Here is a 26254-nt window from a genome sequence, read left to right as displayed (position 1 = left end):
CCAGGGCCCCATCCAACCTGGCCTTGAACCCCTCCAGGGATGGGCATCCACAGCTTCTCTGGGCAACTTTTGTCAGGGCCTCACCACCCTCTCTGTGAAAAACTTCCCTCTGACATCTAGTCTAAATCTTCCCTCCTTTAGTTTAAAACCATTCCCCCTTGTCCTATCACTGTAAAAAGTTGATTTCCCTCCTTTTTATAATCTTCTTTTAAATGTTAGAAAGCTGCAGTGAAGTCTTCCCACAGCCTTTTTTTCTCCAGACTGAATGAACTCAGCTCCTTCAGACTGTCATCACAGGGGAGATACTCCAGACATCAAATGCAATCATTTGTTTTCCGTGACCATAGGGCACCAAAAATTTTCTGGCAAAACTACAGCATGAGAAAGAAAATGGTTGGAAAACGTTGCATAAACAATGCTCCAGATCTATTGCTCTAAAAATCACATGGAGACCAAACTTACCACAGAATTATAGGGAAGGGACTTCTAGAGATCATCAAGTCAACCCCTGCTAAAGTAGGTTCCCTACAGCAGGTTGCACAGGTAGGTGTCCAGATGGGTCTTGAGTATCTCCAGAGAAGGAGACTCCATGACCTCTCTGGGCAGCCTGAACTGGGCAGTTCCAGTGTCCATCACTCTGACAGTTAAGAAGTTCTTCCTTGTGTTAGAGTGGAACTTCCTGCATCCTAGTTTCTGCCCGTTCTATTGCTGCTCACCACCTAAAAGAGTGCACCCCATTGACTTGACTTCCTTCACTTTAAATGTTTCTAAGCAGTGATGAGATCCACTCTCAGCCTTCTCTTCTCCAGGCTAAACAGTCCCAGGTCTCTCAGCCTTTCTCATACAGGAATGGATAAGATATATTAGATCTTATAAGACCCATTAGATAGATCTTATCCATTAGACAGATGCTATCCATGAGATGTCTTCTTTGTTCACTAATACATATATATATAATATATATGTGTGTGAAAATGGACACTACACTTTTCCCAAGACAAATAAACTAATACTCAGACAGTGGTAGAGACTTACAGAAAACAACGTCACCTCTCCAGTATGGCTGGGGCATTTCTATATGTATCATCCAATGTATGAATTTTTAGCCTCAGATCTGTAGCACCCAAGTCATACTGGGGGAACTTGAGACATTTGCACACTTAAGAACAAAATTGATTTGATGGTTGGACTAGATCTTAGAGGCTTTTTCCAACCTTAATGATTACCTTTAAGAAGAGCCCTTCCTTTCAGGGTCTTTCCTGAAACCGTGATCCTGTTTCTGGCTCCAGGTCCCACAGAACATTGGTTTCAGGCCAGCACTCTGCTGTATCAGGGCTCTGTAGGCCGGTTTCCCTGTCAGAGAGAAGGAAGGCTCTTGATTATGTCATGCAGAAATGTGAATATGGTGCTCCACCTCATGCATCCCTCTGGTGAGTCAGCTCAGGTTTAACAAGAGCACATCATCATGAGCGTCAGGACTTACATTTGTTTCTCTTGAGTGTATGTACCCAGCCTAACTTCTTCACGTTCTTTCATCCATGTTTCACAGGAGCTTACATTTTAAGACACTGTGCAAATAGTTACTAAATACGAACATATTTTCCAGTTAATTTCAATGTATTAAGTAAACTGAAAGCTAATCTTTCTTCCAGCCTTTTGGCCCCTCTTGAGAGCAGCACAGTGTGCTCAGCCTAGAGTCCTCTGCTCAGTTAACATGCCAGCCCACGTCAGTGTCATAGAAATAAGAGACAACAGAGCTGGAGAGAATGTTGAGACAGGACTCACCTCTGCCTGAAGCATTTCCCAACACGCACATGCCCAATTGTCACACAGCTCAAGAGCCTGCCTTGATAATCTCTTTCTGCTAGTTCCTCCTCAGTGACTGATCTAAATCTTCCTCAAATCCATAAGCTTCTTAATTTTTCTTCTACCCACCGTGGACATAAGACACTGAAAAGATGAAAGGACTCAATTGTTCTCTTCGTGTTTGAAGACTTGTAGGATGCTGCTGAGAAACCTACTGAAACTATCTATCTCCTTACATTTCTCATTCTCAGGTACTTGCATCCAGATGTTTTCTTGATTTCACTTCAATCTCATTGCTGCTTTCTGAACTGCTTACATTTCCTAACAAATATAGCACAAAACCAGACCTGCTACTTCAGCTGATGCCTCACCAGAGCTGAACAGCTGTTTTACATCATATAGATGACAATGTTTATACACCACCATGTATCTGTTCCATTGTGCAGCACCAGTGTTGTTAGAACAGGTCACCAAGAAAACACAAACCACCTACCTGACATCTTTCTGCTCAGCTAACTTCTAATTTCTTTGTCCAATATCTCAAGATGGCTTGGAATCCTAATTCCATCCTTCAACAAGCCTTCAATCTCACCTGCCTCAACGCACAGTACAACACTGTTCTTTTTCCCTGCTTTGTGAACCAGATCACAAAGCTGGTAAGGGGTCTGGAGCACGGGCTTTATGAGGAGCAGCTGAAGGAGCTGGGATTGTTCAGTCTGGAGGAGGCTTAGGGGAGACCTCATTGCTGTCTATAACTACCTGAAGGGAGATTGCAGTGAGCTGGGGTTTGGCCTCTTCTCTCATGTAACTGGTGATAGGACGAGAGGGAATGGCTTCAAGCTGTGCCAGGGGAGATTCAGGCCAGACGTTAGGAAATACTGCTTTTCTGAAAGAGTGGTCAGGCATGGAATGGGCTGCCCAGGGAGGTGGTGGAGTCACCGACCCTGGAGGTGTACAAGGAACGTTTGGATGTTGTGTTGAGGGATATGATTTAGTGAGAGCTACTAGTGATGGGTGGATGGTTGGACTGGATGATCTTGTAGGTCTTTTCCAACCTTGGTGATTCTGCGATTCTGTGATTTTCTTATCCCACATAAACTGTAATTTGGAATATGCACACTATGATCTTAGACATAAGCTATTTTTCGTACCTGTTGTGTTGATGAGCAGAAGACTAATCTCACCAGTTGACTGGTCCAAGCTTTCAAAAAGTGAAGATTAAGTCAACAATAGAATCAAGTAAGTCTTAGTTCTGCTGAAATCTATCAGAAAAGCTCTTGCAACTTCCAACAACACAAGGATGTGATCCACCAGAACAGATTAATAGACTGAATTTCTTGGTTTTATTTTTGTCAGAGCCAAGCACACTAAGTCAAGATCAGGGACTTGTACAGCATGCTATACAAACTGCACTGCTTGTTGGCAGTGGCATTTTGCACATACATCCTACAGTCCATCAATTACTGTTTATATGTGGTTGTTCGGTAGGTTGTATTTTTTGAAGGGTACAGAAAAAAAAAATAAGCCAAGACACAAGTTTTATTTGTTTAAAAAAAAAACACCATATTTTTTTTTACTGTAAGGACTGGTAAGAAAACATAAAATAGTGAAACAGTAGACTTCCCCTAACGGCCACGTAAAGGCATTTATGGCATGTCTGAGAAGTGTGAGTGCTGTGGAAGTCATCTCTGCACATCTCTCTGTATAAGGAGATTTTACAGTTTTAAAACATGAGTATTTTAGACCATGCTGTTGATGTTTTCTCGTGACAGCTCAAAAGTAATATTAAGAGGAAGAGAGAAAAGGAAGACCTGCCTGGTGCTTCAGGGTCTTGTAAAAACAAACAACAAAAAAATTAGGAGTGGGACTTGAATCCTTGTTTGAAACCACTCTGTATTTAAGTCAGTGAACGTTACCTCGTATTGCTTGGTGCAGTAATTCCTGTTCTTTCATTTCTCAAATCAGAATATAAAACTCTGGGCTGCCTACTTCAGAGTCCCACAGTTCAGCAGTGCAGCACCAGAGAGCCAGGTCCAGTGCACTTCAGCAGTTGGTTCCTATTGTCCCGACTCTAAATGGTGTTAAGGGTTGAATTCAACACTCAGAGTGATAAAGCTACTGCCAGCTTTGGTAAAGACACTGAAGTGGAAGATGAGTTGCTCAGCACCTTAATTTCTTATTAAACTAGAGCAAAAAAGGAAGTTGAAACCAATTGATAACACAGAAATCCATTTACCTTAAAATTCAAGCTATTATAGATCTTCATACCCTTCTGTCATCAGGAAGTGTTACTTCCCACATTATTTTAAGGCCACTTTTCAACCTTTTTAACCTCATGGCTGCACTTCAAGCAACCAGGAAGCTGGTTGTAAGCTGATTTATGTAATGAACTCACTTCATCCAGCCATGCTGGAGTCACACCAACTGTAGACACAGTTCTGCTTCCAGTCACTCCATGGTAACTGCCAGCTTCGTTCACACTGACAGAAATTCTTCACTTGGTCAGAGGAAACAGACTGCCAACTGCCAACTATCCAGGACTTTGAGGGATCATGCAAGATATCCACAGGAAAATTATGTACTAACTCAGATCACTAATTGCTCTGCCTTTGTGGGTTTCCTTAAGATGGAAAATTGCTAGTGACTTAAAGGAATTTATCCCAAACAGGGATAATCTGTAAACATAGTAATAAATCATAGAAGAGGTCTTGTTTGGAGAAAGGGAAGAAAAAAGAGCTCCTATGGAGCAAATGAGAAAGTCTAAGAGAGCAGTGGGAATCACAGAACAAGTTCAGCTGTGAAAAACATGCATCAAAAGAGTTTGATAGTTGAAAGAAAGTGAAAGTCTCTGAAAGATACTTTTCAGAGAGATATAGTCAGTGAAACACTGCAGTTTTTTTGGTCCAAGAAGATGCACATGAATCCTAAGTATAAAGTGCTCCCACAATGACATGACTAGTTAGGATTCCATGCATTCCAACCACAGAGCTCCTTATGCAGTGGATATTTCCTCATGGGCGGAGATTTTGGAGGTGCCAAAGGTGCCCAGCAGACAGTCCAAAAGACAGAAACTCTATTAGACTCTGAAAATTACTATTGTACATTATTTCACTAATTGATACGTGCAAATAAGCACAGTAGAGTCACAGATTCTTTCAGTGACTAGGAATAACTGGTGACCTGAAAAAATCCACAATCTATACAACACAAAACTGAACTGTAATTGTTTTATGAGCCAAAGGAATAATTTCACTTAAAACCTTGAGGCTCTTGATGACATGACTCAGTCCCTGTTGTCACTGGTGAGGTGGAACATTCCGTGCTGTACTGAGAACACAACACTTCAGATGTACTGTTCTTCATCTCCTCCATTCATCAGCAGTGACCACTTGTCCCCTTCCTCCTCAAAAAACCCATTATGTCTCGGCAGCTTGTCTGAAGTCAAGGAAGAAAGAGACACTTGGCTAATTTGATCCCACGGAGCCGATCTGGATGAATCCCTCCTCCTGTCATCCATTCCAATATGAACACTGATTTGGGAAGGGGTAAGCGGCTTCATGCAGCCTTGAGCTTGAGCTTCATAACTTTCTGTGTCTGGCTTCTTATAGCTGAGAAAGAGAAAAGATAGTCTGTATCAAGAAGTCAGTGCAAGGAAGCATGGTCACAATCGTGATGCAGTAATAGATTTCCTTCATTAGTTCATTAGTACTATGCACCACAAAAGGACCTCAGCTACAGTAGAGATATCTGAAGGTTTGGAATGTTTCTAGAGAATGCAAGAAGTCTGATCTTTTAAAATATGTTTGTTCGCAATGGTCTTAAAAATAGGCCCACTGCAGCTGCACCCAAAAATGTACTATGAAAAGCTCAAGTGTTACTGAACTAGATCTCCAACGCAGCTGCCCATGTGGCATCCAGTCACTATTTTAGCTGCTAGCTAAAGAATGCTCAACAGTCTTACCCCAAGTATGTTAATGACAGTGATGTCCATCTCTTTTGCAGAAAAGAATTAGACACCACCATGCTAAAGGACCTCAGGTATTTTTAGGTATATAAAACCCAAACTAATGTCTCACTTGAATCCCAGCAGCAGAGCTGCCTATGGTTGCTCATTTACTCAGTGTAAGATAACTTGCCATTTCAGCTGCAGGGAAGACAGCACGACAGACACAGAAGAAGCTGCCATGGCAGCTGATCCCATCCAAGGCTGAAGCACAAGACCAGCAGGCATGAACACACCTAGCGAAAGAACACACAGACATCAGCCAGGGCAGTCTGTTCCAGTATGGATGTTCTTGTCCCTGCATACTATAGAACAGATCAACAGGACTTTTTGAGGCCTCTATAATCACAAATAGATCAACATGTATTTTCTTACTTATTGTTAAACATGTTAAATATGTCCCTTTAGTTGCACAGAATGGACTTTGCACAGATTCAACTACAAGACTGCAGTCACAGGGCAAGACTGTGTGACCCTCCCAGGTATTCTGCATGTGCAAAACAAAGCAAAAGCAACAGAAGTATAATCATAATATTAATAATAATAATAATACAAGCAAATGAGGGAGAAGTTACTAAAAAAAATAAAAAGAATAGGGGGCTGTTTGAAGTCAGTTTTAAGTAGGAATTTAGAGCATGAGAAGATGTCTGATAGAAGCAGAGAAACCAAATAGTGTGAGACAAAATATGAAATTTGGGGTGAATAAAAGAGAGAGCACCCAGAAGTTGGATGATCTCTCTTATTATTGCTATGTTTGAATATAATAAAATGAATCCCAAAATACTGTTGAGTAAAACAAAATAAAATTATGATTTCATTTTAAGATATAAGTATTTGCTCCCAAGACCTTAAAATTTGGGGATCAAAGATTTCTTCTACCAGTATAAACATTTATATACATATATATTTTGTTCTTCTGCCGAGTTTTAAATGCTCCAAGAAGCTCTCTTCAATTGCTTGAGCAGGAAATCCTGACAGAGGCAGCACAGAGCTCAACCATGCTGCTGTCTCCCACAAGCTGAGCTCTGACAACCACCTACCTGCTGCTATTGGTATTCCAAGCAGATTATAAATTAAGGCAAGAATCAGATTTATTCGTATTCTCCGCACTGTTCTCTTCGATAAGTGAATACTGGCAACTACATCCAGCAAGTCATTCTGTAAGACAGAAGAGCACTGAAAGTATTCTGCATGCAGTCTATCGAATACTGAACTGAAAAGAGCTACAGAAAGTGATAGAAGGCAGTCAAAACTGCAGCGCTCACTCGGATAAGAACAACATCTGCTGCTTCAATGGCAACATCGGTGCCCGTTCCAATTGCAATTCCAATGTCGGCCCTGGCTAGCGCAGGGGAATCATTGACTCCATCACCAACCATCGCAACCTTTCTCCTCCCATTTTGGAGTTCTTGGACCTTTGCAACTTTGTGAGAAGGAAGAACCTCAGCGAAGACTTTTTTGATCCCAACCTACGCACGAAGAAAGAAACACAGGGTTATTGGTGATATGCTGAAAGGAAAAGCCATCTGCTGCTCTGGGAGAAAGGCAAACAAAGGAAGATCACTCAAATAAATTGCAAGCAACATGGAAAGCTGAAGAGCAAATTGCCTTTGGCATAAGGGCGAATGGTTTTTATTTATTTTTATTATTATTATTTCTAATAGGACAAGGGGGAATGGTTTTAAACTGAAACAGGGGAGGTTTAGGTTAGATATTAGGAGGAAGTTTTTCACTCAGAGGGTGGTGATGCACTGGAACAGGTTGCCCAAGGAGGTTGTGGATGCCCCATCCCTGGAGGCATTCAAGGCCAGGCTGGATGTGGCTCTGGGCAGCCTGGTCTGCTGGTTGGTGACCCTGCACATAGCAGGGGATTGAAACTCGATGATCATTGTGGTCCTTTTCAACCCAGGCCATTCTATGATAAGAAAGTGACTGATTACAGACTCCCCCATCATCACTGCAGAGGCTGGAACAGCATGCACTGCCCTTGTCTTTGCCTTACAAGGCTTCTGGAGCTCTGTTGCCCTGGCAAATAAAGGTTTGATGGCTAAAATAGACAGTTTTCAAATAAACATGCTGCTTGATGGATATGCACCAATAGAAGTTTCAAAGAAATGTGCACAGGAGTAGTAAATGATTAGGCACTTATGCTAGGGAAAACAGAAATGCCAACATAAATGTGCAAGTCCCAGCGAAACTATGGAGAGAATGCAGAGGGCTGAATAAATTCCTTCACCCACCTACTTCTCAACTTTGAGTTGCTACCAAATGTCTTCAGTGCTACAACTGAAAAATAGGGGTGGGTATACTAAAAAGTACTGGGATAAACACCGTAGGTCTGTCTGCCTCACCAGATAGAGCACAGGAGGTAGAAGCTCTCTTTTTACTTCACATAAAGTAGAATTTTAAACTTTTTAGACTGATTTACCATTTTGCCACTGGAAAGGAAGTGACCAAAAAAAAAAAAAAAAAAAAAAAATCAATGATGAAAATCTAGGTTAGCAACGAATAATGTTGTTTGAAAAGTTCACCTGAGGGAATGGAACTATAAACCAAAGTTTATATATGAAAAAGTTCCTGTCTTAACAAAGAAAGGTGGGCTGGGAAGGGACTTAAAAAAAACCTGTAGGTGAAAGAGTGGATTAAAATAGAAGAATTAAATCACATTGAGAAACAAAACAGGCCTCACAACATAGGAGAAGACATGATGAGTTTGCTCTTTGTATGAAGAGCTGAGTTTGCTCTTTGTATACATGAAGAAAGCAACACAGAGGCACACAGTAGATTAAGAGTAGACCAGTGCAAAGTGCAAGTGGGAAATGGACATGGAGAGGGTATAAATGTTACAAGGTAAAGTCAGTATTTGGCTTTGATTTTGGAAGGTTGCTTATAGTTTGTGATCAAGGAAATGTCATGCACTCTACTTCTTTTAGATTGCTATGCTTCTTAACAATAAGAATCATTTTCATTACTATGTTATCTTTAAATTTAATGGCAAATCCCCACTTCCTGTACTAGGAACCAGACTAGACATTAAAGGCACATCCCTTCTTCATTAAGGAAACACAAGTACCCTTCAGTGAATGGAACTAGAAGGCTTCAGCTCAGCAATGAAGTAATTGCTGCATGAAACTCAACGCACCTGAAGAGGTACTGAATGTTTGTCTTCAGTGGGATCTTAATGCAGTCACTGGCCTTTACTATGCCATAGGACTTAGAATCATAGAATCACCAAGGTTGGAAAACACCTAGAAGATCATCCAGTTCAACCGTCCACCAATCACCAGTAGTTCTCACTAAAATGTTCACCTGAGTTCAGTCTGGTTCAAGAAAAGTTAGTCTTTCTTTAACATACACATGGAAACCCTGAGTGCCTAGTCCTAATTCACTGAAATAAGCAGAATTTCAGAAAGCCATCACACATTTTGTAAAATGCAAGAAGGTACCTGAGTAGCAATGGCTTTTGCAGTTTTCCTGTTGTCACCCGTTATCAGCACCACATCTATTCCCATGTTTTTCAGTGTGTGCACAGCAAGGGCTGCCTCCTGCTTGACAGTATCTGCAATTGCGATCATTCCACACAAGACACCTTCACAAAGAAACGTGCTCTGTTAAAAAGAGCTGTGGGCAGCAAAGTGGTAGCAAGAGAACAGGACTCTTTCTGTCACAGTATGGAAAAGTAACTCTTTCTGGGTAATACTGGCTTTCACAAGCCTGAACCACTGACTTAAATTTTCTTATCTATCTACACACACTCACACACACGCTTTTCTAATTTACCTCTTTCAGATCTAAGAACAAAACTCCTCTGATACTTAGGAACCAGGCAGAAGGGAAGCATGATCGCTTTTAAACATGCCTGACATAGTCATTTTTGCCCATACAAAAAAAAACTATGGGCTATGGGAAGTTTTTGTAATCGTCAGATGTTGAAACCATTCCTCCAGCATTTAGAATATTTGCTTTTATATCCTCTAAATCTTTCAGGGTTGGATTAATTACTTTTGGACAGGAAAGCTGTACCCAACACTTATTATCTGGAAGGTGTATCCATACTAATTACAACAATCTAAAGTTATTGCATATTATATTTAAAAAGCAATGATTTAAGAAGGTTTTCATCATCTGTTACTCTGGTCACCATCATCAGTAATGCTAGGAACACTGAGTATACATCAGAGCCCTGATTTCCATGTTAAGAGAACTTGATTTTTCTGGACATTAATAGAGCCCTGGTTGAAACATGCAGATGCCTCTGAAAATTTCTCTGTGGGCACAAGAAAATTATTTTTTCACTAATTAAATCAGAGGCCCCATATCAAGATCACAGACCAATGGAAACTTATCACCATTACAGCAGTTTCTCTTATTAACGCTTTGCGTAGGTTCCCTTTCTGTGTAGTACAGAATAGAAACCCTCTGGCAAAACTCATTTAGTCTAATCTACTGTCTCTTTTATACTTGAATGATCTAATGACTTGTCACATTTACTAAGGAAATATTTTGATATCAGAGATGCAGCAGGTCAGCCTGTAATCCTTAAGCAACGCAAAGACAGGGCAGGACACATTTGTGCAGTTGTACACGCTGCACATCACACTTTTTGGAAGCAGGAGGTTTGGAAAATAACATTTAAATTAAAAACTACTCAGCAAGGTCTTATAAACTCTATTCTGAGAAGAAATACCTTTTAAGAACACCTGATACTTTGGCATTTTTACAAACAGTTCTGTATTAAATAATATGTAATTTCTTGATACTAATCCACCGATTGTTTTAGTTTGTTTTTATCCTTACAATGGTACAATCAACTGATGTTTATTAAGTCACAGTCGTTACCATCTATAGCCACTAATATGGCTGTCTGTCCTTTAGTTTCATGGTCTGTCATGGCATCATTGACATCGTTTGCAATATGCAAGCCATTCCGTCGCATCCACTCACGATTTCCAATCAATACTGAGTATGTGTGGGAAGATGATGAACCTTTGTTTGTGGACAAAAGAATAAGGGGAGACTTAAAAATAGTAGACACGTCAGAGATGTTTGAAATGACAGTTTCAGGCTGCATTAGCTATACAAATATATTCACAGAGCTCTTCTTATTTCTTGTGTGTGTCTTTGATTAGCAAAGGTCACATCCAAAACACTTTATATTGAGGCTCATTTCAAGTGCTACTGCCATGACCAAACACGTATGTGCAGCTGCTAACTGATGACAGCCTCAGAAAACTTTTCTCCTTCAAGACTCACTGTTTATAAACAGAGTTGCGTCATAAACTTATTGGAAGTATTTGCACAGATTTGCCTTTGTGAGTTTGCATTGTTTTTCACAAAAAGTGCAGCGTGCTGCACTGTTCACACAAATAATTACTTCTTTCAAATACAAAGTCTCTTCTAAGAAAAGTAGTTTTGTTCTAGCAAACAATGAAACAGCACACAGACACTTCATTATGAATTCAACGCAACTTCAAAAAGCCCTCTGAGGCAGGTGAGAAAATATTACATTAACGCTGCTCACAAATGGCACAGTTCTGATGATTAAAGTTCTTATTTTAATTCTTCTAAAAGCTTCCTCAAAAAGGTCAAGAGATACAATCTGCTGAAAAGAACTGATGAGCTTCTTAAGGAGGACTTTAAATGCGTATTCATTCCCCCATACGACACAAAAGAGCAAGTGCCTTCACTGAGCGCAAAACAAAAATAAGTGCACTGGCTAAATCAAAAGCATCAGGCACTGAAACTCAGTTTGCAGATATAACCTGCTTCACTGCTGAATAAATTTTTTTAATTAAGTACCTTGAGAGATATTTGAATAGAAGACAAAAGGTCCAAAGTAATATGGAACTAAAATGTAGGACAAAAAAAATGGAGCAATAAGATAGCATACGTTGAATGTAACTTCTCTATGGAGGAAGATAATGTTAACTGGCAAACTGTGCTCTCTGCTGGGCCACTCTTCTGTCCAAAAGGCACCTTGCTGGGTATTGCTCGTGTATTGTACCGACTTTTGGAGTATCAATCACTGTATCATCTAATCCTTAATTAGGTTTCTGAATTCCAAAGCAATTGAAGGTAGGGGAAAGGAGATTTTCAATTTCTATAAAGACATCTTTTTGTCCCTCGTGTTCTTTGCCTCTCTCTCTCTCATAATTTCTTCATTTCTGCTATGCCTAGTCTGGTAGAATTGCTTTACTATGCTCAGCACTGTAGATTCATGAGCCCTTGGACTACAACTAGCAGTGACTTTGGGGGCAGACATACCATTCGATTCAGAGAGTGTGATCAGTGCGCCATCTCCCAGAAGAGCACTGCTGTCCCCACTCTTGTTAGCGTCCAACTTATCAACACCCTCATCAGCCACACCCACGACAGCCTCAACACCACCTACTTTGCAGCTGATGCCACAACCTGGGACTGCCTGGAAGTTGGTGCAGTATCCCAGGCTCTGAGTGCCAAGCTCCTGCAGAGATAACCAGAGTTCATCATCAGTTTGTGCTGACAGTACGCGGTACAAACATTAGATAACTGCCATCAAAAAGAGATTGTGTTCCTCCTCTTTACAATGACTGATAGACTGGAAAGCAGCATGGAGCATCAGTAGTGGAGAAATAAAAATAAAGGTGTTGTAGATGTGCTGGGGATAAATAATACTTCTGAAGCGAACAGCAATAGAGTACATCCCAGTCTCAGCCCTAGCACAAGCAAACCAAAAAGGGTGACGTTTCCTGGTGGTTCAAAGATGAAGAAGGTACAGTGGTGGCTTACAACTTCAGCCAAGACTGGGAAATAAGAAGTAATACTACAAAAAATCAGCCATAGAGCTCTGGAAAGATGCAGCTTTTAATTAGCCACACAGACAAGTGACTGCGTGAGCTCAGTTTTTATATATATAACTACAGTCATATAAATTGCAAAAAGAATGGGAAAAAAAAAACCCACATTCTTTGATAAACAATTTATTGTGAGTTATTTCTAGAAATCAGAACTATATGTACCTTTCAGAGAACTCTATAGACAGTAATAACTGATGCATACAATAACCACAGAAATTTCTGGGGAACTAAGACAAATTTGAAAAACAGGAAATGTGAAATACAAGAGGGGCCACTGAATCATTACCCACACTTACTTTTTCCTTCTAAATTTACATGTTAACTTCTAAACTTCATCACTGAAAGATCTATCATTAATAAGTTTAAGATTCATCATCTAATGGCAAGTAGCTCAGTGACCTGCCTTAGTAGAAAGAAGTTATTTAAACCAGGCTTCTTATGTTGTTGCTAATTATGCTTTCATTCTTCCTGAAACATTTAATGAACACAAACAATATATAAAGGTTTTCCGAGGATTTGCAGGATTTGTGCAGGCATGAGTAATCAACTTGTGAAATTCACAAATATCACAGTTTAATATTCATATTTGTTCCATAGCTTTTTGACTAATCTGTTCAGATAAGCAACTGACTAATAGCAGTGACTACCACAATCAGGTAATGTGTGAAATGTCACCATACACTTCTGCTTCACGATGCTTTTTTAAGCTTACATGTTCCTCCTGCATATATTCTACAATCCTTTGTCATTGTCTGGCAAAACTTAGTAATATCTTGCTCGAGGACTCCGTAGCGTGGCCACAAAAGCAAAGTTTAGATTATGCCTCCCAGGTATTGTGCAGGTTAAGATAACATCTACCAGCTTCTCAGCCAGTTACTTTTCAGACAGGCATCTCCTTCTGGAATCTGCTGATTTCACACAGCATATATAGATCTGAAGTGAAACAGTAAGTCTAAGTACCTCTTTGCAGTATTTAGTGACCGCCACTCCTAAAGGATGCTCACTGCTGGCTTCTGCAGTGCCAACCACTGCCAGTACCTTCTTCAGAGAGAGCACAGCTGTGTCTCCCAGCAGAAGAACCCTCATGACTTTAGGAACTCCACAAGTAATGGTTCCCGTTTTATCAAACATCACAGTCTTGATCTGCAAGAAATAAACCAGAGTTACTGCCTAAGCTACGTAAGGGATCTTGCATGATTTGAGCACATAAATACAGGCAAGACATCAATAAATAGTTGACAGTAACCAAAACAAGCTGAATAAACCTACAAAACCCAGGAAATCCTGAACCATAGACCATCTGTGCAGTAGATCTCCTTATGCTTTCTTATTCATTCCTTGTACAGCTGAAGCTGCAGTATCATGCTGTACCCATACAAGGATCTCAACATCACAGCACTTGCTTTATGTGAATGTGCACACGTTTGAATGAATGAGAATTACTGTCAGTCTGGTTAATTTATTCTCATTATCCTTTTCACCTCTCCTTAGTCTGCTTGTATCCAACTCAGTCTTTCACAGCATGGTGTAAACTCATCTTCTTTTTACTGACTGTGGGCATGCCAAGTCCTTCTTTCTCCATTTCCTCTTATCATCTGTTTGAAGGGCTTTTTCAGCCACCCATCTATCTTCCCCTCCCTAGACTAAAACAACTTCCAACCACATTGTTTTTCTCCTACATTTTAAGCCACTGATCACGAACAACATATATTTCACATCAGCCCTCAAAGAAGAAAAATGTTGGCTTTCTGGAAAGAAGCTAAGAGAGCATGAATGCTGGAGACCTCACAAGGTCGTGCAGAACATCAGCAGCCTCAAAGGCAACAGACTGCTGAAACTGCTGCCTCTCAACACTTTGCCGCCTACTTTGGATTGTGGAGAAAGAAGGTCAAAGTCATCTTCCTTGCCACCATGAACAGTTGCTAACGGGAAATAAAATCTGCAGCCTTTCTTTTTATCAGAGAGATTTCCTGAGACACTATATTTGATGTGGCGACAGCTAGGAAAGCTACAAAGGTACAGAAAGAACAATTAACCTTGTGTGCCATTTCCAGAGGTTTTCCGCCTTTGATGAGAATACCGTTCTGCGCAGCAACTCCTGTGCCCACCATCACAGCTGTTGGGGTAGCCAAGCCTAAAGAACAGGGGCATGCAATGCTCAGCACAGTGATTGAGGTTTGAAATGCAAACCTCAGTATTAATTCAGCTTTTGAAAGGTGCTTGTTCTGATTCTGTAAGAAGAGGGAGGAGAGGAGGCAAAAAAAGAAAAAAACAATTTGCTGATAGAAGATAACACATGCACGATCAATCATAGCCATCTCAAAAAACACATTTACCAGGAAACCTCAACTATAGGAACATAATTTATAATTGCTACTGTAATAGTACAGAAAGATGAACATTATGAATTGTTTATGCCAGTGTCTTGTGGCTTTCTTGCTACTCAAGCACATATTCTTCAGGAATTCCTGTTGGCCACCTATTTAAGAAATATAGCCTACCTAAACTGTAAATAAAACATTATAAATAATAAATACACTACAAGACGTTGCATTTTGGCCGAGGCAATCCCTAGCATTCTTATAGACTGGGGGAAGATTTCCTTGAGAGCAGTCCTGCAGAGAAGGACTTGGGGTCCTGGTGGACAAGAAGCTGGACATGAGCCAGCAGTGTGCGCCTGCAGCCCGGAAGGCCAACTGTGTTCTTGGCTGCATTAACAAAGGGGTGGCCAGCAGGGAGAGGGAGGTGCTTGTCCCCCTCTACTTGGCTCTTGTGAGGCCCCATCTGCAGCACTGCGTCCAGGCCTGGGGCCCCCAGTACAGGAAGGATGTGGAGCTCTTGGAGCGGGTCCAGAGGAGGGCACTGAAATGATCAGAGGGATGGAGCGCCTCTCCTGAGGAAGGGCTGAGGTAACTGGGCTTGTTTAGCTCGGAAAGGAGAAGGTTCCAGAGAGACCTCATTGTGGCCTTCCAGTACTTGAAGGGAGCGTATAAACAGGAGGGGGAATGGATGTTTACATAAGTGGACAGATGATGAGACTAGATGATCATTGTGGTCCTTTTCAACCCAGGCCATTCTATGATAAAATGCATTTAAACACAGCCTAACAGCATGGGGAGGCTGCAGTAACTGCCTTATGTTCAGGGCAGATCAGAGACACCAACTAAAGGGCAGTGTTCTGAGGGCGAATTCTGCCTTCAGAGTACAAACACTGTCCCCATCATCGTGGCAAGAGGATTTTTAGGAGGCTGAACATGCAGAGTCTCACTCCACAGAGACCTGAACTCAGTAACTTCAGGAAAGCAGCAAGTAAGCATTCCTGAATCTCCTCTTATTTCATGAACTAAAACAGATTTTGTACAACATCCAAGTGAGCTCATCACCCATGGGGGATACATCAGAATTATCCTCACACTGATGGGTGTCACAGAATGGCTCTGCTCTCAGATGATGTGAATTGCCAGCACTGGTTTCCTCATCTAATGAGGAATAACTCTATTTCCAGGTGCACAGATACCCACAGTTGCTGAGCACAGCAAATACACATCCTAAAGATAAGAAAAATTCATTTTTCTTCTGGAGTCAAACCCACTATCTGCCAAGGAACAGGGAGTTAAAAAAATTCCAAGCATGATAGGAATGGTTCAGCTCCTTGCAGTGCAGCTACAAGTCATGCTTAATCCAGAAGGAATGCTTATCATTTCAGTTCATAAGAACCCTATGCAGCAAGGAGGGCTAATGCACAAGTATATTTACACCCACAAATATATTTTAATTAATGTAATCATCCCCTTTGTGTAGAAAATACCACATTGTAACCTGGCAAGCACCTTTGTACAACGTCAAGCCCTACAAACAGAAAGTATTTTCATTTCAGTGGGAGATAGCTTAACAAGGAAATCCAACCCTTAATCAAATTACTTACAGGAAAATATTTCTGAATAATATCAAAATTTATAAAACCAATTGTGATCCATACTATCAAAGTCACTGTAGAAATTATGATGATAAATGGAACAAAATATCCACTAAACTTATCTGCCAGTTGCTGGATTGGTGCCTATAAAAAAGAAAAACAGACATTTTGCATGTTTATGATCAAAACACTGAATATGCAGAATTAATGAAAATAACAGTCCATTATTTTCTGAAGTCTGGAAAAACACAGATCACGGGTTACATAAATGTGTCAAAATACAGAATCTTTTCTTATTTAATCAAAATTGATGAATAAGGTTTCATTTTCTCTTACTTTTACCTTTGACATTTGAGCTTCTTCCACCAATTTCACAATCTGTGCCAGGGTGGTATCATTACCAACATGAGTTGCATTAACAAGAACTGAGCCATGTGCATTTATAGAGCCAGCAATCACTGTGCTCCCAGGCTTTTTAGTGACAGGCATAGCTTCCCCTGGAAAGAAACACCGAAAATAAATGCATCAGACCAGTGCAAATACCTCTAATGATAATGAACACAGTACACTGCACACTCACTGTACGCCAGCAAAATCAGCACAATAAACAATAACAGCATGAAATCACACCTTGTATATCTCAGTCCTCTGAAGGCATGTATAAGTGATGCCATGCTTCTGTAAACCTTTTTTCTAGGTTTATTTTTGAAGCAAATGTCTTAGCAGAAATATTTCAGAGGGCCAGAGCACCTCTCTTATAAGGAAAGGTTGAAGACACTGGACTTGTTTAGCCTGGAGAAGAAAGAGCTCTGGGGAGACCTCATTGTGGCCTTCCAGTACTTGAAGGGAGCATATAAACAAGAAGGAGAATGACTGTTTACATGGGTTTGATAGTGATAGGACAAGGGGGGAATAATTTTAAACTGAGACAGGGGAGGTTTAAGTTAGATATTAGCTGGAGGTTTTTCCACACAGAGGGTGGTGATGCACTGGAACAGGTTGCCCAAGGAGGCTGTGGATGCCCCATCCCTGGAGGCATTCAAGGCCAGGCTGGATGTGGCTCTGGGCAGCCTGGTCTGGTGGTTGGCAACCCTGCCAATGGCAGTGGGGTTGAGACTAGATGATCACTGTGGTCCTTTTCAATCCAGGCCATTCTATGAGTCTGTGATTTCTGGCTCTTCCTTTTCAGCCTGCCAGAGATGTAGGGCTCTTCTCCAGCCTCCAGAAACATAATCCCTAGCCTACAAACATCAGCGCTCAGTCTTTCTATCAGGCACAGTACAGATGCTGCACCCCGATGTTTGAATGTATCCTAGTATGAATGAACAGTCTCTAATCCCAGATTTTGATAAAATAGGCCATAGTTTCTCATGTCTTCACTGAAACTTTGAGGTGTACAGGAAGGGAGGTCATCTTTCTGATTGGCTATAAAATGCATCACAGAAGAAACTGTGAAAGTGACAGGGCCACTGTAAGAGAAGAGAGATAATTCTGGGGCACCCAAGATATAGGTTGTGAAAAACCAGGAAAGATTTAGAATAAATTTTCTCTGCATCTCAGTAGAAAAAGTCTGTGATTTGGCAAAGCTTGGAAATCCTGTGAGCCAGGGACCGTGAACAAGACAGCACAGCTCCTAAAGTTACAGAACTTGGAATCTGTATGCAACATGGAGATGGCTCAGCCACCACTGGTTTCTGTGATTGTTTAGAATGCAGGACAGAAACTAGATCTTATGCTTTATGCTTCTCTGCTTTCATTTCCTCATATTAAAAAAGTTCAGCATCATAATACCAGCAGGTAAAGTCAGCATCAGCCATCTAACGCATTCCTTCATTGCTGAAGGAATTTGGGCAAGGCTTTATTTGAGTAACTAGACAATAATCAGCCTAATCTTCTAAAAACACAATCAAGTTTATCAATCCTCTAACAAATACAGACTGCTGCTTGGAATAACACTACACTGCTTGGTGTGGTATTTACCATGAACTGCAGAGGCTGGAGGTGGGTGGAAACCATAAACTGCTCCAGAACAAAAGATCCCAAGCATTTGCATTATGGAAATTCCTATTTGCCACTTTGCTCTGGATATCTGAGCTGCAACTCATCCCAGCCTTTTGTCAGATTAACATCAAAGGAAAAAGAAGTGTCCTTGGTCCTAGCTCTCTGGTGTGCCATCCCTCAAAAAGGTCAGGAAGAGATCCATACTGAAGGGAACCTCTAGAAATTTCCTCCAATTGGTAACTTTGTGCAGCCACAGGAGTTTGAGAAGCCTGTCTCCATTTCCACTAATCTCAGTTTTCAAAAACCAAGAAAGTTTACTCTGGGGCAAAGTCCACATTCTCACACTGTTGCTTTAAGAATCTCTACAAAACCACTATTTTCTGCTCTTAAGGTTAGTGACAATGACTGGTTCTCCTAAAATTAAGGGTGTCTCTTTTCCCCAAAGTAAATACATAACTAAAATCAAGCAAGCCGATAACAATGTGAAGTTTTTAGATCCTTCAACTTATAATTAGGACTTATTTGATTGTGTAATTCTTATTTATATTTAGGAAATGAAATGGAAATCTCAGAAACTGAACAAGTTCTATGACTCTTAACAAGCACCAAGTCATGAGACTTTCTTTCCCTCTCCTTGCCCCCTTGGCCATCTTTGTTGGAAGCCTTGATGTCTATGTGTATGACTTCAACATCTGAGCAATATTTCCTTTAGAAGTCACTGCTGAAAATGCATCTTCTCTAGAAATATATTCCATCAGAAACTCCCACCGTATCTCTGGAATAACGACCACAGTGCTCAGCCTTTGCACATCCCATCAGTACATTAGTAAAAGAGACCAAATTGAGCTGAGATTCTTCAATTTTTTTATATGTATGCAGATACAGGATTTGGATTGAAGCTCACAAAGGCCAGGAAAAGAGCTCATTAAGATGGGAGGTTATTTAGACAACACCTTGTGCTTTGTCCTGTTCGCTTTTAAAGTGAGAAGTTACAGAAGGTTTCACACATTTGCACAAGTGTAAGAGAAGTTACCAGTAATGAGAGACTCATCTGCCATAGAATTGCCTTCAATGACTTTCCCATCCACTGGGAACTTTCCACCTGGAACAACCTTTACAATATCACCCCTTTGAACCAGTTCAACAGGTACCTGCTCCTCTCTACAAAAGACAAAAATAAGGACAGCTCATTTAATGTCACAAGTTTCAAAGCCATAGCAATGGTTTCACAGTAACTGCTTCAAGCCCAGTCTGCGCATCCGAGTAGGCTGAATATTTTGCTTCATGAAATGTAAATACCTGATAATAGTGTGGTCAGGTCCAAGAGTCACCACAGTGGCTTCCGTGGCTTGAAGAGATATAAGTTTAGCAAGAGCTTCTGAGGTCTTACTCTGAGAAACGGAAGGAGATGTTTGAGATACACAGAATACATAAATGCTGATGTCTGCTTAAGGTGAACAATGAACTCTAAATGACCATTACTATAGCCTACTTCACACACCTGAAACATCTGACTCAAACTCACATGAACAGTTTTATTCCATTCTCATTATAAATACACAATATTTCACATGAAAATGAGTTACCTTTGCTATATGTTCAAGCCATCTCCCAAGGGCAATGAATACAAACAGCATTGGAGGAGTGTCAAAGAAAGTGACAGGGCTTTCCTCTGCCTTTTCAACTATGGCCACTAACAGGATCACACATGAATACACATAAGCAATCGTTGTGGCCAGAACGATGAGCACATCCATATTGGCTGCCTTGTGCTTCAATGACTTGTAAGCTTGTATGTAAAAATACCATCCACCAAGGAACTGTTGGTGTAAGAGTAGACAGGCACGTGTTAAGATCAGAGCAGTGAAAGCAAGGGGAATATAATACCACCAGTAGGTAACAGAAGGGATGGCTGTCCCATCTGAGTTTTACTTCAATATAACTTTAGTGGAGAGATCTACTGGAAGTTGAATCCCTTGTTATCCTCTCACTTGCCCTTACTTTCTCTAAACAGCTGTGCCAGCTAAATCCTGGCAGACCCTACCCTTTTCCTAGAAATGCAAAATAAACAAAGCTAGGAAGTTGAAAGGATTTACCTACAGTTACCTGAACAGCTTACACCTGATCAGGTATTTATTTGTTTTAATATTCACTTCCCCTCTTGGAAATGCTAATGGCACACCAGTGGCAGGAGTGAGTGCAGTGAGCAATTAAGAATTGAAAATTTGCAAAGAAGTGTCACTTCATTCTACATAGGTGTCACAGACAAGAGAGCAGGTATAATCCACTAAACCTTCCCATAGGTCTCCTATCCTTATCAGATCAGATTACATAAATGGGAAATGAACAAAAAGCAAACCTCCAAGAAATACTCTGGACATACCTGAACAAAAGTGCACAGGACAAAGAAGAGAAGATTTAAAATAGATAATCCAGGAATGAGATTCTGCTCCAGCACCATAGCCCCATGGTGCTCGCCGCCAGGTATTAGCATATAAATCATTAGGATTAAGACAGGAATACCAAACACAAGGCTGCACAAAAAAGACTTCCTCCACCTGAAAAGTAGAAGCTGTAAATCCCCAGTCATAGCATACCCTGCAGTACCCAGGTCAAACACCGTGCTGACAATACAGAGCTAGGAGTATCAGTGCTATTCTGACACACGGCTTCAGGATATTTGGGAAAGAACCAAAACATCAGGACAGTTTTACTGTCTCCTAGGTAAATAAATGTATTGTCGTTTATCAGTTAAAAACCACAACTAATGAAAGCAGTAGAAGTATATGAACCAAATAGCAAATCATAAAATGAAATATGTTTTACACAAGAATAAGCTAAATTAACTAAGAAAAGTGAGGGTGTGTTACAAGAGATGATCTACATACATTTGTTAGTGAGTGAGGAAGTGAAGTACTTACTGCTGTATTTCCTTTTTATGATCCAAGTTATGTGTATTTGGAACTCTTCTAGACACACAAGCATGAAAGCCAATTTCCTTTTTATTAAAAGAGGAGGGAAGATGAGTTACTTTTGATTAGACTAACTATATTACTTAGAACATATTTAAATGACACTACTTTTAGAAGAAATGTCAGAAAAGGACACTGCTCCATATTTAATAAATGCCATCTTGTTTATTTTCAGATCCTCAGCAAGAGGGTATATCAGATAGTACTCAGTATGTGGACTGTAAAGTACTTGTGTTATCTATACACCAACACAGTCGTAATTCAGTAAGTGTTCTGGCTTCCTAGGCAAAGGCAGCTCCCATTGACAGCAGGTATTCTGTTGCTCTCCTCCTCCTAGCAATTTTACACCCTTTAATCCCCACTGGTTTAAATACAATGGATAGAAAACACCACAAAGAAAGTTAAAAATGTATACAAGCTACCAGGCAGTAAACCTTGCTAACATCTCCTTAACATGGCAGTTGAATAGATACATCTGAAGTTGATAATCAAAGTTACCAGAACCAGCTTAAACCTATAAAGCTAACTGCAGGGAAAAGCTATATATATGTATACATATTTGCAAGAATCCAGTTATGACTGACCCCTTCACATCTTACTGCCTTGCAACCACTCCTCCCCCCCAAATTAATCATAACAGTTGTATTATGAGATGATCCTGTGGCAAGATATACCTCAAAAAACTGCTCTACCTGTCTGAACGGTCTACTACTTATATGTTGATCACTGCTGTCACATCAGCTCTGCAGTGCTGAACAAAATACTCTGAGGGCATGAAAGGAAAACAGACTCAGCTATTCTCCCGACTACTTTCTGCGTGTGGTTCATCCAACAAATTCTCTACCCTTCTGCTGAAGCAGAGGAAAAAGTGTTATCGACACCTGGGCTACAATAATAGCAGAACTTATGACCTCTGCTGTTATGGGTAAGCCAGGATGTTTTTCCTTCCATGACTCTTTTGATTGAAAAGGTTTCTCTCTGAGTAGACATGGGAAAAAAGGCCGGTGTATACAGAGATTTGTAATGCTCCTGATATGAGCAGGGCTTACCTCCCTGCTGCTACATGACTTCTTTCATAGCCTCTTTTAGAGACAAGAGAAATTAGGTTGTTTTTCTGGTTTTTTTTGTTGTTGTTGTTTGGTGTTTGTTTTTTTTTTTTTTAAATAGTATCCACAGTGTACTGAAACAACTGGAAATCAGAGACACATGATTCTACACTTTTACCAGATTAAAAAAAAAAAGTGGGTTTGTTGGATTTTTCATCTTTTTGTTACTTTTGGGATGTATTTTTAAAGCAATAGACTGGACAGACTGTGCAGCTACACACTTCTGTGCAGCATAGCAGCTTCACTACATAATAAACACATTACCTGTAAATACATTAATAAATACATTACATATACATAAATGCATATAATAAATACATTACCTGTAAAAATCAGTGAAACCCTCCAAATATCAGCAGCTTTATTTTCTTCTTAATTTTATAGACTTGTAGAACCGGAGTGGTTTGGATTGGAAAGGAACCTTAGGATCACCTAGTTCCAACCCCCCTTCCATAGGCAGGGACACCTTCTAGATGTTTATAACAAAATGTTCTAAAACCTACCTCAATTATTTTTACAATATCTCGAGGTCCTGTAATTTCAGGATCAAACTGGATGCGAGCTTTGCAAGTAGCAAGTGCAACTGAGGCGTAGAATATGCCATTTGTTCTCATAAGTTTGGATTCAATATTGTGAACACAGGAAGCACAAGTCATCCCTGTAATCTGAAGTAAACACAGTTTTAGGTACAGTTAGCAATCTCTCTTCACCATTGGTGCTAAGAAGGTCCAGTACGTCAGTCATTTTCACTTTTGCACTCACAGTGCAGGTTTCAGTGTTTAAGGAAGTTTTTGTTGTTGTCATCACTTTTAATGAACCAAATATTCATCCAATATTTGTTTAAAGAATTTGAGATTCTGTTACAAACATACCAGTGACTGTTCAAACTCTGCAGGCAGTGACACAAGGCCTCAGCAGGAAGTTTATAGAGCTGTCTTAAAGGATACAAATATAACTATCTACTTCTATTATTATAAAATTCTGCAACAAACAGTTATATTCACAACAGCTTATTTGTAACCACCAGCACATTGCATTTACTGCAAGAGTACAGTTAATACAGCTGCCTATATTAACACTGCCTGAGTCAATATATATGTAGCAGGTTTAACATCATCATCTGAATTCAAATCCTCAGCATGGCACATTCCCACTTTCTGATCTACTAGCATAACCAGAGGCTGTTGTTTTCTGTCTTACTGTGTATAAATGTAAGAAGAAAAACAGACTTTCAAAGAATCTGTCCTTATTTCACCCAGTGTTCTCAGATCTCTATACAAAGTCCCTAACCTTCTCATCAGGCGTTTGAAGACATATTCCCCATTTCATTTCCCCCTGCTAACAGAAGCCTATTCTATACTTACAACTATTGGTTTTTGTTTCAGTGGCTTTGAAGGTCTTCTAAAACAAATTGATTTTCTCTTTCTAGCAATTAAGCAAAATGATCATCACTAGACAGAACTGATCTGTTGAGGCCGTACCTCCTTAAACAAAAGCACTCGCAAGAAAATGCTTCTTCTGAACCTGACATATCCAAAATCAACACACAGTTTGAAATATATGTTACTTACAAGCAGCTCCACATTTCCTTCTGTTTCTGATTGATCTTCTATGACAGTGGCTTCAAAACCCAAGTTGTGGATCAACTGTGCTATTTCAAGAGGCTGTATGAAGTCAGGCTCGTATTTTATCTCTGCTTTACCTGCCATCAGTGCTACCAACACTGAAACAATACCTGCAGCAGCAATAATAAAGAATGTTAGATAAAGCAGTTCAGTTTGTGAGGAAGAAAAATCAAATATCACATGTGATTTTCAATGGAAACTGTAGCAGCTTAGTGCCATTTCATGTCTAGTGATCTCTCTTCTGCCTCCTCCTAGCATTGTTTGCCAGTCACAGCAGCAAAGTTTTTACTGAAATGCAGCCATACCAAAGTTCCATACAGCAATAGGAGGAGCTGCAACAGTTAGATGGGAAAAAAGGCTGTGGTCAGAGACAGAAAGAAAGTTCATGAACAATTTCTGCACTGCTCTACCCTGGCCTTCTTAATTTTGCAAAGCCCTAACCAAATCCCACTGGATATTGGGCTCTTTTTCTTTTTTAATCTAAATTTACAATCAAAAAGCAAAGCATAGAAGTCACAGGAAACAAATTGCTAGTAATTTCTTTATTTTTTATATCAGTGCAGGGAGACCATGCATTGGGAAACTGCAGACACGGGAATCAATAAGCAAAACCCAAGTAAGGCATGCTGACACGCATTAAAGCAGGCAATGCTGATGCTTGACTGTTCATTCTCTGTATGGCCAGCCTGCAGACTTCTAACCTGACAAGACTTGCTGCGCCTAAACCAATATAATTACCCAGGCACTGGAGCCATGCATTTATTTGTGCATGCTTGTGCAAATGTATGCCAGAGAATAAGCTTCATACCACAAATGCAGAGCTCTCAACAGCTTTGAAAGTGATGGAATGCTCTGTAAAGAAGCAAGGCCCTGAGAACAAAATAAGAATAACTTTTCTGTTCTTGTCTTGAGCCTTATTTCAGGGAATAATTAAGGTTGGAAAAGACCATTAAGATCACCTCGTTCAACCATCAAACCATCCACACCATGACCACAGACCATGTCCATGGGCAGCCTCTGCCAGTGCTTCACTGCTCTTTCTGAGAATAGATTTTTCCTGATATCTAACCTGAATCTCCCCTGGTGCAACTTAAGGCCATTACCTCTCATCCCAATTTGAAATATTGATCATATTCCAACCACTTACTATTACAAAACAATTATGTCCATCATGTAGGCTCACTAGACAAACAGTGACGTAGTCACATTAGCTCTACAAAGAAAATATTAAGTCTATTTAACCACAAGATGTTCTACCACAAGGTGTTCTTCCATTGACCATGCAGAATACGTTTTCCAACCAGCAGTCCCTCAGGACTCATTACGGGAACGTCAAATTTATTACCTTCTTCTTTCTGCAGATGTCTTTCAATGGTAGACACACATGATGCACAGGTCATGCCAGTGATTTGTAAAAAGCACTTCTTGGCTGTTGCTCCGCTGGGCTGGTTTGGCTCATCAGGATGAGGGCTGTCTGGAAGTGCATCGGAGACACAACCCTGGCCAGGAGGCTCTGGGACTGGAGGCTGCGCTGCAGTGTTACTGGCATCAGGCCAACGCTTGTATTCTCCTGCCCCAATATCTTGAACAAATGCACAATAAACTGAACAGACACCAATTACAGGGCAATAGGATGACACAAAACTACAAGCAGGTTACAGCAATCATGCAAAGTCCCTTACTTGTTTGAGAGGTGACACGGTAATCTCTGTTTCTTGGTGGAAGAAAATGATAGATTGTTATTACGTATATAATACACACTCACCTGCACTACTTATATGACCACTTAACTCTACACAACTCTTTGTCACTTTCAGACAGCGAGTGCCTCCAATGTCAGTGCCTAGATCAAAGAGCTACCTTAATCTGACAGCTACCTCTGCTCAATAAAGATACATTGGTATCTAGAGGGTCTTTATTCAGCACAGAGCACAAACCAGCCTCCTACTCATCTTGTCTTTGTTACCTTCTACACAGCTCATAGCACTT

At 40.4% G+C, this 26254-nt stretch overlaps 1 protein-coding gene across 2 annotated transcripts in view; it reads right to left on the bottom strand.

The window, feature by feature from the left end:
* Window positions 1-3130: 3130 nt before the first annotated feature.
* ATP7B (ATPase copper transporting beta) overlaps window positions 3131-26254 on the bottom strand; it is a 34142-nt gene continuing 11018 nt past the window's right edge. For both annotated transcript variants that reach the window (XM_042867441.1, XM_042867440.1), the window contains exons 3-21: window positions 25611-25847; window positions 24212-24375; window positions 23144-23305; window positions 21484-21560; window positions 20946-21120; window positions 20149-20382; window positions 19862-19953; window positions 19596-19723; window positions 16904-17058; window positions 16571-16705; window positions 14682-14876; window positions 13606-13788; window positions 12074-12272; window positions 10649-10795; window positions 9256-9398; window positions 7075-7278; window positions 6850-6967; window positions 5943-6045; window positions 3131-5414 (exon numbers count right to left, since the gene is read on the bottom strand). In XM_042867441.1, coding sequence (XP_042723375.1) covers window positions 5150-5414; window positions 5943-6045; window positions 6850-6967; window positions 7075-7278; window positions 9256-9398; window positions 10649-10795; window positions 12074-12272; window positions 13606-13788; window positions 14682-14876; window positions 16571-16705; window positions 16904-17058; window positions 19596-19723; window positions 19862-19953; window positions 20149-20382; window positions 20946-21120; window positions 21484-21560; window positions 23144-23305; window positions 24212-24375; window positions 25611-25847 — 3116 coding nt within the window. In that variant the 3' untranslated portion in view covers window positions 3131-5149. The remainder of the gene's footprint in view (window positions 5415-5942; window positions 6046-6849; window positions 6968-7074; window positions 7279-9255; window positions 9399-10648; window positions 10796-12073; window positions 12273-13605; window positions 13789-14681; window positions 14877-16570; window positions 16706-16903; window positions 17059-19595; window positions 19724-19861; window positions 19954-20148; window positions 20383-20945; window positions 21121-21483; window positions 21561-23143; window positions 23306-24211; window positions 24376-25610; window positions 25848-26254) is intronic.

Source organism: Lagopus leucura, unplaced genomic scaffold (genome assembly GCF_019238085.1).
Source record: "Lagopus leucura isolate 7727_CA_CO unplaced genomic scaffold, USGS_WTPT01 Super-Scaffold_100001, whole genome shotgun sequence".
Classification (NCBI taxonomy): domain Eukaryota; kingdom Metazoa; phylum Chordata; class Aves; order Galliformes; family Phasianidae; genus Lagopus; species Lagopus leucura.
Note: the sequence above shows the minus strand (reverse complement) of the source record. Positions and strands in the feature narration are given on the sequence as shown.